At 51.3% G+C, this 14292-nt stretch overlaps 1 protein-coding gene across 1 annotated transcript in view; it reads left to right on the forward strand.

Moving 5' to 3' along the window:
• The window catches only part of CRTC3 (CREB regulated transcription coactivator 3), a gene marked incomplete at its 5' end in the record, with an annotated part of 1283408 nt that overhangs the window by 86217 nt on the left and 1182899 nt on the right, over positions 1-14292 (forward strand). Inside the window, 4 exons of the mRNA XM_081114743.1 lie at positions 3397-3594; positions 3680-3760; positions 5423-5525; positions 6271-9727. Of these exons, the coding sequence (XP_080970869.1) occupies positions 3397-3594; positions 3680-3760; positions 5423-5525; positions 6271-6479 (591 nt within the window). The 3' untranslated portion in view covers positions 6480-9727. The remainder of the gene's footprint in view (positions 1-3396; positions 3595-3679; positions 3761-5422; positions 5526-6270; positions 9728-14292) is intronic.

Below are 14292 nucleotides of genomic sequence, written 5' to 3' on the forward strand. Positions count from 1 at the left end.
AGAGACATCAGTGATGAGAATCATTGATTGGTTGCCTCCTGCATGTCCCACACTGGGGATAGAGCCCGCAACCGGGCATGTGCCCTGAATGGGAATCAAACCCGGGACCTCCTGGTTCATAGGTCAACGCTCAGCCACTGAGCCACGCAGGCCAGGCAGCTCTCTACGTACTTTAAACCACAAGGAAAAGCCAAAGAAGACGGCGACTATCTCCCTAAAGCTTTGCTAGTGGCCCTTGTCCCTAACTGTGGCTGCAGAGTGAGAAACAGGACTTTTATTGCTCATGAAAGAGTAGGTGTAATAAGGGCCATGTCGCCATGAAAGACTGGTTAGGAGGCGGCTGAAGTCCGAAGCCTGTCACAGAAGCTCATGTTTTCACTGGCTGACTGTTTTTATCCTAAGCTCTGAGGGTGGTTTCCTTACCAGAATCATCAATGAATATATTTTTAACCTGTTGGTCACTCCCTAGATACATTATAACATCATTCACTAACCACTTCTCCAAAAATGAGTAATGACTTAGGGAGGGGGAGTGGACCGCACACAATGGAAGGATTGGCAATCCAGTTATTAGTCATTCTGTACCAATTACCAGCTACGGGATCTTGATTATATGAGTAATCCCTTTGGGGAGAGGGTATTTCATAATTGTTTTTTAATGGTTCTTTTTATGTTATTAATTTTATTTTGCAAAATTATTTGACAGGCTATGAAAAATTACTCAAGCTTCCTAGATACATTTTAAGAAGACTATATGGATAAAGAGCATCTTTCTTCAGATGTTTCCATTTTTAAATTCGCTTTATATTTGGTGTTTTTTTAAAAATCATTGTTATTCATGCTTATAATTTAAAAAGTCAAAGAGTTCTAAGGGACTTGTTCTGAATTAGAGTTGTTTCCCCTTCCCCCATATTTCTCGCTCCCTGGAGATGACCGCGTTCAACCACTTTAGCTCATCTCTTTGGTTTAACCACATTATTTCAAGCTTATTTCATCCTACAATGTTAGTGTTAGGTGTTATCTAGTGATATTCTACCACGGAAGATTAGTGCTTCGTTCTCCTTCATCTCTCCCAGTCCTCCCACACACATATACACATATTTCCCACCCCTCCCCCCTCCTCCTCCTCCTCCTCCTCCTCCTCCTCCTCCTCCTCCTCCTCCATGTGGTTTATTTGGATTTTGATTAGAGCAGTACTCAGTGTGTAATGTTTTCATAGTTATAATAATGTAGTCCGAGTTTAACTATATAGTACACTATGAAATAACAAAGTACCATTTTTTTCCCTCCTGTGTTTTAATAAATATCTTACTTTGTTAGTTTGGTTCTATGTATATATTACTAATTCAATCCCAAATGCTTGGAATTGGGTAGGTCTCTTCTTAATACAGCTAAAAACAAATCCTCCAGCCCAGCCCGTGTGGCTCAGTGGTTGAGTGTCAACCTATGAACCAGGAGGTCAAGGTTCGATTCCCAGTCAGGGCACATGCCCGGTTTGTGGGCTCAATCCCCAGTGTGGGGAGTGCAGGAGGCAGCCGATCAATAATTCTTTCTCCTCATTGATGTTTCTATCTTTCTCTCCCTCCCTCTGCTTTCCTCTCTAAAATCAATAAAAATATATTTAAAAAATAAAAACAAAAACTCCAGTAGCTTTACAAAATAGAGTACACAGCATGATTTAAATGTCTTTATCCTATCCACCATTTCATTGATGACTGACTGGATATAGAATGCTAAATTTGAAATAATTTTCTCTTGAGATTTGGAAGTTATTAATCCATTGTCATTTTAGTTTCTAGAGAAATCCACTTTTATTCTGATTCATAAAACTTTGAATGAAATCTCCCTTCTCTTTTTTTCTCTGGAGGCTCATAGGATCTTTTTTTTGTCCCCAGTTTTCTGAAATTTCAAAATAACGTGGCTTGTTTGACATGAGTCTGGATATTTGGTGGCTTTCTTCAATCTGAAAACACATCCTTCTTTTCTGGGGAATTTTCTTTTTCTTTTTTGGTTAATCTTCACTGAGCATATATTTTTCCCCTTTCACTTTAGAGAGAGTGGAAGGGAGAGGGGAGGGAGGGAGGGAGGGAGGGAGGGAGGGAGGGAGGGAGAGAGAGAGAGAGAGAGAGAAACATCGATGTGAGAGACACCCAGCCATTGGTTGCCTCCTGCACATGCCGGGACCCAAGCCAGGATCAGGCTTGCAACCCAGGTACATGCCCTTGCCTGGGAATTGAACCTGGACCCTTTGGTCTGTGGGCCGATGCTCTAACCATTGAGCAACCAGTCAGGGTGGAAATTTCTTTAATTATTTCTTTGATGATTTCTTGACCTGAGAACCGAGTTGGGAACAGAAAGTGGGGGGCTCAAGTTTAATAGCGAGCTTTCTCATAACCGGTGTTTTCAGGAAAGCGCCTCACCGGGTGCAGTCGGTGAGCCCTGCCCAGAGCTTTTGTTGTCCTCTGGCCAGAGTAGAGCCCTCCCCTCTCCTGCAGGCCAGGGCTCAGAAGCCCGCCTGCTTCTCACCTGAACTGTGACAAGATCCTCCTGGCTCCAGCGCTGCCCCCATTCCCACTGCCTGGGGGTCCCGAGTGTGAGTCAGATTGCGTCTTGCTTTCTCCCTGCCAGCATGGCAGTGGCCTTCCCAGCTCCACCAAGCCAGTCGCTTCTTCACCATCTGCTTTTCGTTTTCCAAACCGTGTTGGGTTTCCTTCTCTCCTGGTGTCTTTGTCCGCGTGTTGTTGGTTATTTTGTTGTTATTATTGTTTTAGTGTCGTTTACGAATGTTCAGCGTTGCTTAATGTTGTTTTAGTGTTTCAGTAGAGTTTTGGGAGACTGTAGAGTTAAATGCTTTTTTTTAATCTCCCATCTTTAATCAGAAGTTACGGCTTAAAAAACAACAACATGGCCCTGACTGGTTTGGCTCAGTGGATAGAGCGTTGGCCTGTGAACTGAAGGGTCCCAGGTTCGATTCCGGTCAAGGGCACATGCCTGGGTTGCGGGCTCCATCCCCAGTAGGAGGCGTGCAGGAGGCAGCCAGTCGATGATTCTCTCTCATCATTGATGTTTCTGTCTCTTTCTCTCTCTCCCTTCCTCTCTGAAGCCAATAAAAATATATTTAAAAACAAACAAAAACACCAACAACATGGCTTTTACTGAGAGGAAACTGGTAAATTGGTGGGTTTTTTGTTTTTCGGGACAATAGAAATTGTCATGGAGTGGGAAATGCTTTGTGGGGAAGTGAGATTCGAGATACCCTTTGTGGAGCAGAACCAGCTTCTCAGCCCCGCACAGAACGCCCAGGCGAAGGTCTTTCCTCACCGCGACGTCTCCTCACCTTAAAGGACTCAGACGAGGAACTCGGAAGCTCAGCTACGTAGTGACGTTGTTTTCCAGATGGTGTCCTCCGATGGGAGCCCGCTTACCTTCCTGCCCACAGACGCTCAGGCTCAAGTGTCCCCGCCGCCCCCGTACCCCACACCCCAGCAGCTCCCCCAGCCTCTCCTACAGCAGCCCCACGCCCAGGAGCCCCCGCAGCAGCCACAGGCAGCCCCGTCCCTGCCACAGCCAGACTTCCAGCTCCTCACAGGCCAGGTGAGTCCCGGCGGGAGCACCGGGCTGGGGGGAAGGCTTATTTCGCCCTGACTTCCAGCTAAACGCCTCTCCTTATTCCCTGAAGGGCTCGTCTCTGACCAGCTTCTTCCCAGACGTGAGCTTTGACCAGCAGTCCATGAGGCCGGGCCCAGCTTTTACTCAGCAGGTGAGCGATCGCCCCGGGGCCTGCCTCTTCTCAGAGCAGGGACTGCTCAGGGTGCGGGACCCACACCAGGCGGACCAGGCTCACTCCGTCGCTGATTCAGCTGTGCTGGGTGCCCGGCAGAACCTGGATCTCCCCTGGCCCCGAGGAGACTGTCGGCCTCAGCAGAGGAACTGTGTGGACACGTGATGGGGGCTCGTGGTGGCTCTCTAGTCAGAACGGTAGCATCGTTCACACTGGCAGGGGCCACAGCAGCCCACTAACCTGTCAGGTTGTGGAGACTCAGGCCAGAGAGGGGCTTAGCCTGAGGCCTCCTTGCTGAGCCCAGCGCCGTGTGTGGGCGGCCTCCCGGGAGGCTGGGTCCTGGTGGGGCAGTCCTCCCCTGGATAGTGCCAGTCAACCGTTTGCTTTGCTTCGTCTCCCTGCTCTGACCTCCGGCCTTTCCCTGTCGGGAGCCCTGCGGAGAGAGACAGCCCCACACTACCCACTGGCTCAGTCCTCCCCTGACAGCCAGGGGCACTCTGACCGCCCCTCAAGGCCCTCATGTCTCTCTCCACTTGCAGAAATTCCCAGGATCAATTATAAGTATCATCTGTTACTTGAATATGTGCTTTCAAAGAAAGAATGAGCAAGTCTTTAGAAGAACTAACCTGGCAATAAATAAAATATTTTTATTGATTTCAGAGAAGAAGGGAGAGGGAGAGAGAGATAGAAACATCAATGATAAGAGAGAATCCTGGTTCGGCTGCCTCCTGCATGCCCCACACTGGGGATGGAGCCTGAAACCCGGGCCTGTGCCCTGACCGGGAATCCATCTGTGATCTCCTGGTTCATAGAGCGACACTGAACCACTGAGCCACACCGCTGGGCACACTGACCATTTTTAACATCCCGAGGTTTTAGAATGTGTAGTAAGTGGGGCTGGCCTCTGGGATGGAGTAAGGACAGAGGGGCACTTTCCAGCACTTCACACAGTGAAATACAGACACACGTTTCCCGAGGAGGCGTGGGAAAGCCTCGGGGTAGAACCAGTGGGCTGCCTCCCTTTGTCTGGAGAAGCCATGTTAGTCTCATGGTCAGTGTCTCCCAGACAAATGATGGAAACTCCGACTTTTGAAAGATTTTAAAAATAGTTTGGAAACTTAATTTCTGGGAAGGCACCTGGGAGCGGCCCCGGCTCTGACCTCTCTTCTTAGCGGTTTTCTCATAGCGAGGCCTCGCCTGCGGCCCCTCCCTCCGAGAGAAGAAAGGGCTTCTGTTCCCTCGTTTTTCTGGAAACCAAAGAGGAAGGGAACCTGTTGGCTACATCAGCTCCTTGGGGAGCCTTGACAGGGCTCCCGCAGATGGCAGTTCCCACGGACCTCCGTGTGACAGGAGGGGCAGGGGGCAGAGGCCAGAGGGCACAGAAGCCACAGTTCGGCGTCTCCTGGGATGGCTGAGAGGGCCGGGCCGTGCGTGATGGGGACAGGTCCCTACTGTGGACCTCAGGGGCCCTGCTCCACACCAAGCCCTGCCTGCATGGTGGTAGCACGACGGCCAGGCACTCCGATCCCACAGGGAAGGGACTGGAAGAGGCGTTCCCTCTGGGTTGCCCCGGGAGCCATGGTGTTACTCACTCCTCAGCTTTAGAGGTCGTTCCTCACAATGTGACCTTTGATCTTCCAGGTGCCCCTGGTGCAGCACGGTCCCCAGGAGCCACAGGACTCGTTTCATTTGAGACCAAACCTGTATTCCAACTGCGGGAATTTCCCCAACAGCCTCCTGACCGGTGAGTGTGGGCCACCCGCAGCTTCCGTGCTGTTTTGGTTTTGCTGTGTTGGTACAGATTCCATTGCAAGGTCGTGTAAGCGGCAACAACATTAGATAAAGCAAAACAGGAAAGTCCCAGCTCGGCTTTTCCTGTGTGAGCTGCAGGTGTCCAGCCCGGAGACCGAGGCAGTGAGTCTTTTCTGAAATACTTAGTTCTCAGTGAGTGACCACTGTACAACCGGAGAAAGCCTGCAAAATTGGGAGTTGCGTGCCCTGGCTGGTTTGGCTCAGTGGATAGAGCATTGGCCTATGGACCAAAGGGTCCCAGGTTTGATTCCGGTCAAGGGCACATGCCCTGGTTGCAGGCTCCTCCCTGGACCGGGCCCTGGTCCGGACTCGTGCAGGAGGCAACCAATCGATGTGTTTCTCTCACATTGATGTTTCTCTCTGTCTTTCCCTCTCTTTTCCACTTCCTTAAAAATCAGTGGAAAAATATCCTCGAGTGAGGATTAAAAAAAAAACAATCAACAAACAAAAAAATAAAGAGCAGTCACATTAAAAATAGTTGGCGGCGGGGGAGGGGGTTGCGGAACTGACTGGGAAGAACGTAGATTCCAGAACAAACTAGGCCTGGAAGTGGCTGGGACACAGCGATCACTGTCCTTCCTGGCTGGGAGGATGACAGGGTAGCGTTTTGGGGGTATCATCAGCTTGTTGCCCTCACGCCTCCTAATCCGCCCTTTCCCTCTTGCTCTTTCTTCCAGAGGACTCGAGCTCTGGCCTGTTCAGAGACCTCGGCAGTGAGCTGGAGGGCATGCCCGAGGTCAGTCTGAACATGGACACTTCATTCCCATTGGAAGAAGAGCTCCAAATTGAGCCGCTGAGCATGGATGGACTCAACATGTTAAGTGACTCCAGCATGGGCCTGCTTGACCCCTCTGTTGAAGAGACGTTTCGAGCCGACCGACTGTGAATGGAAGGGAATGGGGTGGTCTAATTTATATCTGAGCGGCTGAAGTAAAACGGAACAGAATGGAGCCCGCAGCACCCCTGGGCTTTCGTTATCCCGGGCTTCTGACATGGAACGAACCAATTCCACGGCTCCCAGCTCTGTGATGAGGTCCCACCTCATACACAGTGACTCATCCTGGACCACAGAGTTGAGGCACTGCCTCTCGGGCCTGCGGCGCAGGCGACCCTGTTGCAGGCAGGCTCATTTGGGACTTCCAACGAGCTGGTCATCACCGTGACCATCACCCAGCCGGTCAGTGTGTAAAAGAAAGAGGTCATGGGCAGAGGCCCAGGAGCACCATGCAGTGCTCAGACCACTGACCCACGTCAACCCTGAGGAGGGACCGGCTGGGGTGGAGGCAGGTAGGGGCCCCAGGCCTCCGGGAGTTGTCTCAGCCTCGAGCGACGGTACCACAGCCCCAGACGCTTTCTCTGACCCAGCTGTGATGGCTGGGCACCTGCCCGCTGGCGGCAGAGCTATTCAGGGCAGAATCGAGAGCCGCAGCTCTCAGATGCCTTAATTCTAATATGAAGAAGAATTTGCACCAGGAGTCCAAGAGCAGACTCGAGTTGAGCAAGCCGCATGGTCATTTGTTTTCTTCCCATTTATAATCTCCTTTCTGCTGCTGCAGTTCGCCTTTTCCTACGGACCAGAGGAAAGGGAAGACGGTTGTATTCAGTCGCTGAAGGAAAAGCCCCTGGCAGTGGATGAGCCTGAACGAAGGAGCAGCGCTTCTCGGGGACTAGAAGCAAGAAGGGGCCTGCAGGTGTCTCGCAGACACGTGACGTCCTTCAGGCAAGCTCTGGGCCCGCTCCAGGTGTGCAGGCCTCTGCGCACACACCGCCTGGAGAGGACGGCCGAGGTCTGACGCAGACGCGGCCAGCCGCTGAGCAGCAGCAGAGCGAAGCTTTGTCTGTGGACCTGGAGTGTTCATGTAACTCCACTGGACCCTCAGCGCCTTGGGGGCAGGCAGGGACTGTGCCTTATTCACCATTGAACCCTCAGTACCAACAAGTGCCTGGCACTGAGCAGGTGCTGCATAACTGCGTGCTGAATGTATGAATGAATGAATGAATGCAGGAATGAATGCATCTGCCTGCTGTAAGGCAGTCTAATCTCTACTGTCCCTATTCCTCGCCAGATCTTCTCAGAGCTTTAGCTTTTCAGACACTTGTGCCTGTGGTTAAGTCAAGCGTGCACTTTAATATGCTTTTAACACTAGGTGAGCAAACCCACCGTCAGAGCAAACCCTCCTCGAGGTTGAGCTCCAAGCAGGTAGGTGCAGACCGACTTCTGAGCACATCCCCGTGGCCGAGCGAGCTGAGGCCGCCCAATGCTGGGCCTCGGGGGTCCACAGGCCTCCCCTCAAAAGTTCTTCCCTCTCAGATCCATATTTTGCTCTCAGTTGCTTTAAAATTGAGCTTCAGTCTTTGAAGTTGAAGGAATTCTGTAGTAAAATGAAGGCCTACTTCATGGAACCATCATTAGTCATTGACACCTTAGCATAAAAGAGTATTCCAAACTCCCAGTTTCCTCTCACTTAGGCTGGGCCAGCCCCTGACCAGAAACATGGCGGTTGGGTTTGAAGGGAGCAGAGGGGACAGGGCCTGCTGAGCGCCCCTTCAGGGGGGTCTGGGCCGAATCCGGGCAGGGAGGCCAGGAGGAGAGGATGGGCACTAAAGGAGAGGCGAGAGGTGCCGGAACCTTTGCCTAGACAGCCACCGCCCTTCCAGAGACACCAGGCGTGTCCCTCCTGACGGTCACGAGGCGGCTCCCAACCCAGAGCAGCGAGGCTGTGCTCTGCGGGTCTGAGTCTGACTGCTGTGCCTCATGGCAGGAGGAGCCTGTCCCAGGGTCCTGGTTGCCAACCTCTGCAGACCTCGCCCATGCTTTTCCTTCTGCAGAGGCGGTGCCTGCCCTCCAGCCTTTCGAACAGCCCTGGTGGTGAGCAGCTCCATCTTTCACTGTGGCCCCAAGTCTGCCCGCTTCACATCAGCCCCCAGTCCCTGCTGTTGAATTAGGAAATCAAACCAGAGTCCTTGCTGAGGGCTGGCTCAGGAGGGAGCAGCTGGCCTCCCCTTCCCAGCTTTATTCCCAGTTGAACGTTCAGATCCCAGAAAAGACCTGGGAGGGGGCCCTGGTAAAGTAAAGGGCCTTTCCTTGTGAGGGCACACAGCACCCCATGTGCCGAAAGAAGCCAGCTCCTGGCTGCCTTCCCTGTGTCCAAGGCCCCCAACATCTGGTCTGGCCTTTCAGACAGAATGGTTCTGATGTTATAAGTGGTTTTTCTTAAAAGTGGGGGTCCCAGCATAATTCACTCTTCACAGTGCCTTACCCATGGGGATCATCAGTGTCGGGGTCCCAGCTCTCTCTGTGTGCGAGGCAGCCCCACCTTATAGCTGGGGACCCCAAGACCTACGTGATGACTTGCGCTGCCCCAGGGGCTTCTGGGAAAAGTGGCTGTTTGGGGGAGTATAATAATGACAATAAGGCTTAGCACTGAATTGAATTTGTCCTTAGGTCCATCAGTCCGATCTTTTCTGTGGAAAGGTTTTGGGCATTATACAACCCACTTTGCTTAGATGGTGGCAAGGACAACCATGGGCAGGTAGTCGCTCTGACCTTCGGTGGGTAAGTCTGCACTCACTGGTGCCTTTAAGACAAGCCAGGTGCAATCCGTGGCCTCCGATGTGGCTGCATTCTAAATATTTTTCAATATTTAGTTTTGTTACAAGAAATCGATGCCTGTACTCTCACTTACTAGGAGTTAAACAGCATAGAACTAAAATCTGTCTCTTTCCATTTTTTCTCTCTGTATGGTTGTGGTTTCTAGGACATGAAGTGTTCGGAGAACATTTTCTTGATCATGTCAAGATGAACATGAATTCTCCTGTCCTGTTTCCGTTCTCCCAAGTCTACTGTATATTCCCTGAGCTGAACGGTTTGTTGTGTATTCCCGTCCATTTGCATATTTGAAGACATTTCCAGTTCTGACTCTCACCGGCTCTTCTGATTGATGCGCAGATGGTTCTGAGCGTGTTTTCATTGCTCGTGACGGAACCATCCCAGCAACGAATCAGACTTCCCGCCAGTGTCGTAACTCCCAGGTCCCTTGTCAAACAATATTTAAAGATTGGACTTTGTATAAAGCAGCTTCCAAGTTTTATAATGCATCATTTTACATCTTTCGTAATTAAAAGCACATTGAGGTTGTACCTGCACTTGGTGTTTTCTTCGGCCTTGAATGTGATGGGTTGGGGGAAAGCCTTCATCCTCGCCACCTCCTGTGCAGCGCAGCCTGCAGTTAGGAATTTCTGGTCCTTGGCTTGACAGGTCCTGCACTGACCTGCTTGTCATGTGTCCCCTCCTGAGAGAAGTTCCAAAAGAAGTAGGACCAGTGGTTCTTTGGAAGCTGTATCAGGACAGAGGTTCGTGGCAGCACCTCCCTCTGCCAGCACCCCTCCCGGACCCCAGTCCTGCCCTCATCTAAACGCCTCCCCCCTGTCCAGCGTCTTGGATCAGTGGTTGACCATCAACCTATGAAGCAGGAGGTCACGGTTCAATTCCTGGTCAAGGCACATGTCCAGGTTGCAGGCTTGATCCCTGGTGTGGTGTGTGCAGGAGGCAGCTGATCAATGATTCTCTCTCTTCCTCTCCCTTCTTCTCTGAAATCAATAAAAATATCTATATATAAAAAACTAATATGCAAATGTCCCCTTGGGAGTTCGACCGGGAGTTCGATCACTCGCTATGATGTGCACTGACCACCAGGGGGAGGCACAGAACAAAAGGAGGCCCCGACTGGCAGCTGACAGCCAGGGAATGGAGGCCCTGGCTGCCAACCGGAAGGCACCGATCGGCCCTGATTGCCGGCCAGGCCTAGGGACCCTACCTATGCACAAATTTTGTGCACCAGGCCTCTAGTCTATACTAATGAAGGGTAATATGCTAATTAGACCAGGTAGGCCAGATGTCTTCCATCCTTCCTGACAAAGCCGGGGCCCAGGTGGCATTGCCTGGGGTCCTGGGTGCCTGCCCGGATGGTGCCACCCGGGGTCCTGGGTGCCAGCGGCTGGCCTGGTTCCTGGGTGCCTGCAGCCAGCCAGATGGAGGGAAGCCTGGGTCCCGGGTGTGGGGGCCAAGGCAGAGGCAGTTAGGGGCAATCAGGCAGGCAGGCAAGCAGTTAAAGGTGATCAGGAAGGCAGGCGACCAGTTAGGAGCCAGAGGTCCCGGATTGCGAGAGGGATGTCCCGAATTGTAAGAGGGTGGTGCAGGCCCACCTGAGAGAGCTACCCCCACCCCCACCCCCCACCCCGCACAAATTTCGTGCACCAGGCCTCTAGTATTTTTAATAAAACCAGTCCCCTGTGGAGGTTCAGCCACGGATGCGCCTTCCTCTAGTGCTCCTCTTCATGGACTGGCCTTTAGCCCTGTCTCCACCTCCCCAAGGATTTGGCTTTGTTTTCTACCTCTGTCCCTCCCTGTTCCCCGCATCCCCGCAGGGTTCACAGGCCTGGCCTCGCCAACGGCCTGAGAGGCCACCTTCTCAGCCACACCCACAGCTTGTCACAAAGGTGACTGCGGAAATCTTACCCAGAAATCCCATCTCTGGCCTAACCTCCTGAGCCATCATCTCTACTTTGATCTACACAGACCCTGTTCTTTGACCCCCGCTGAGGATCGATCCCTGTCCCTTCCTCTCCAGCTTCCCATCCTCTCCTGGCGTCCCTTCCTTCCCAGGCCAGTGCACTGGGTCAGTGGCCTCCATGACACCCTTCCTGGCCCCCCTGCTCTGACCCCCGGCCTTTCCCTGTCGGGAGCCCTGCGGAGAGAGACAGCCCCACACTACCCACTGGCTCAGTCCTCCCCTGACAGCCAGGGGCACTCTGACCGCCCCTCAAGGCCCTCATGTCTCTCTCCTCTTGCAGAAATTCCCAGGATTAATTATAAGTATTATCTGTTACTTGAATACGTGCTTTCAAAGAAAGAATGAACAATTCTTTAGAAGAACTAAATTTGTATGCTACTTGCTACCAAATCTTAGTAGGGGTGGGGGCAATGTTTTAGTTAGTTAGTTAGTTAATCCTCACCTGAGGATATTTTTCCATTGATATTTTTAGAGAGAGTGGAAGAGAGAGGGAAAGACAGAGAAATATCGATGTGAGAGAAACACATTGATTGTTTGCCTCCTGCATGAGCCCCGACCAGGGCCCAGGCCATGGAGCAACCAAGGTACGTGCCCTTGACCGGAATCGAACCAGGGACCCTTTGGTCCACAGGCTGACGCTCTATCCACTGAGCCAAACCGGTTGGGGCAGGAGGAGTGTTTTAAATTGATCTGTTTTTGGTCCTGTTTGCCTAATGAGTGCTGTACCTTTTGCAAGTATGGAATTCAGTGTTTGCAATAAGCCAGTTATACAGGGTGGGGCAAGGGCAGGTTTACAGTTGTGAGTGTGAAACAGTTTACTCTTGCATTCTTGTTTATTATCGTATTGTTTTCCATACAAACTACTCTTGCCCCACCCTGTATGTGACTGTGTCCTGATGTGGACACTAGATGGAGCTGAGACCATAAGAGTGGCTATTAGGGCTCAAAGCAGCCAGATGGATCTGCCGGGAACTCTCAAACTTGGCCTCTCAAACTTGGCCTTTAGCCGGGTTGGCACTGGTGTTGGTTAGAAGTGGTTCTCTGATGGCACAGTGTAAACAGGCCTCTCTCGTGAGCACTCCCCTGTGGATGGACATGTGAGCACATCACATGTCCCTCATGTAACCTGAGAGGCCGGCTTCTTGGGCTGACAGACGAGGAGGCCGAGCCGAGAGGCTCAGTCCCTGGGCTGAACATGGAGCACAGGCTCTGACTCCCAGGCGCCCCCCCCCCCACACCTGCCACAGGCCTCCGCCCCCAGCCGGACCCCCCGGGCGATGCAGGGCCCCCCTCCCACGGAGGGGACCGTCCCGGGAGGAAGATGCCTGAGTGAGAGGTGCTGGCCAAGGAGCAAACGAATTTATCTTCAAGACTTTTTTTTTTTTAAGAAAAGGCTTTGCTTTTATAATTGTAGGGCGTTCTCATTATAAGAAATTCATGCCTGACCCACGTGGCTCAGTGGTTGAGCATCGGACCTATGAGCCGGGGGCGGGGGAGGGGTCATCACGGTTCAATTCCTGATCAGGGCACTTGCCTGGGTTGCAGGCTCCGTCCACAGTAGGGAGCATGCAGGAGGCAGCCAATCAGTGATTCTCTCTCATCATTGATGTTTCTCTCTCTTCCTGTCCCTTCCTCTCTGAAATCATATATATATATGAAGGCGGTATCTCCAATACCGTCATACTCTTCAGTGTTAGATGAATTTCTTTAAAAATAAATAAATTATATATATATATATATATATATATATATATATATATATATAAATTCATCTAACACTGAAGAGTATGACGGTATTGGAGATACCTCCTTCCGCATGTTTTCGGAGAAAGGGGCAAGTAAATGGATGAACACTTTTACCAAAAAAAAAAAAAAAAGGACCCAAATACAAGGTCTTTTTGGAAAAAGTATTTAAATTCAACGGAGCAAAAAGGAAGCCTAAATGAATCTAGAAACTGCCGAACTGCAAATAATTGTGCTTCTTCACTGTTTCTCCGAAAGGACGGGAAACTACCAAGAGGCTGGATTCGGTCTTTAAACCTGTTTCAACTGTAGATGGCATCTCTAGACAGCCTGCGACTTCGGGTGAGGAAATGAGCTCACCCACTTCCTCCCTCCGGCCCCCTCCCCAGGCTGTGGGTTCTTGTTTTCACATTGTCAGGGTTTGTGCTGTTTGCATCCTGTCCTATAGCCATCCTTCCCGCCATTGTTTGGCCCCAGTTCATTGTGTGCGGGATCGCCTGCCCTGCCCGCTGCCAGTCCTCTATGGGCTTCCCAGGCCCCCATTCCAGATTATTTTTTAAAAAATATATATTTTATTGATTTTTTACAGAGAGGAAGGGAGAGGGATAGAGAGCCAGAAACATCGATGAGAGAGAAACATCGATCAGCTGCCTTTTGCACACTCCCCACTGGGGATGTGCCTGCAACCAAGGTACATGCCCTTGACTGGAATCGAACCCGGGACCCTTCAGTCCCCAGGCCAACGCTCTATCCGCTGAGCCAAACCAGCCAGGGCCAGATTCTTTATTTATTATTATTATTTTTGTGTGTGTGAATCCTCACCCAAGGCTATTTTTCCATCGATTTTTAGAGAGAGAGTAGAAGGAAGGGAGAGAGAGAGAAACATCGATGTGAGAGAAACATAAATGGGTTGCCTCCCGCACGCGCCAGGGCCGGGGATTGAGTCTGCAACTGAGGTGTGTGCCCTTGACTGGAATTGAACCTGGGACCCTTCAGACTGCGGACCAACGCTCTATCCACTGAACCACACCGGCCAGGGCGTGAGTTCTTTATTTTGATTTTACCTCTTGGCCTCCTTGCTTTTGCCATCGAGGAGGCGATAAGAAGGGTTGTGCGGGTCACAGCTACGGGGGTGCAGCTCCTGGGATATGAGGTTGGCGACCCAAACCCTGAAATGGGGGAGGGCGTGCTGTGAAAGCGGCTGATTTGTGCCCAGGGAAACCGGCATCCATCCGCAGGGTCGGGGTGAGCACTACACTTTTCAATATGACTCTTTGCGAAAACGGAGTCTTGACCTTGTGTTTGGTGACACAGAGTTGAAGTTTTAGAATTTGGAAAGAAATGTGTGAGGGGCCCAGAGAGGACTATGTTCAAAGAAAGGGC

This window comes from Myotis nattereri (genome assembly GCF_964212035.1).
Source record: "Myotis nattereri genome assembly, chromosome: 21".
NCBI lineage: Eukaryota > Metazoa > Chordata > Mammalia > Chiroptera > Vespertilionidae > Myotis > Myotis nattereri.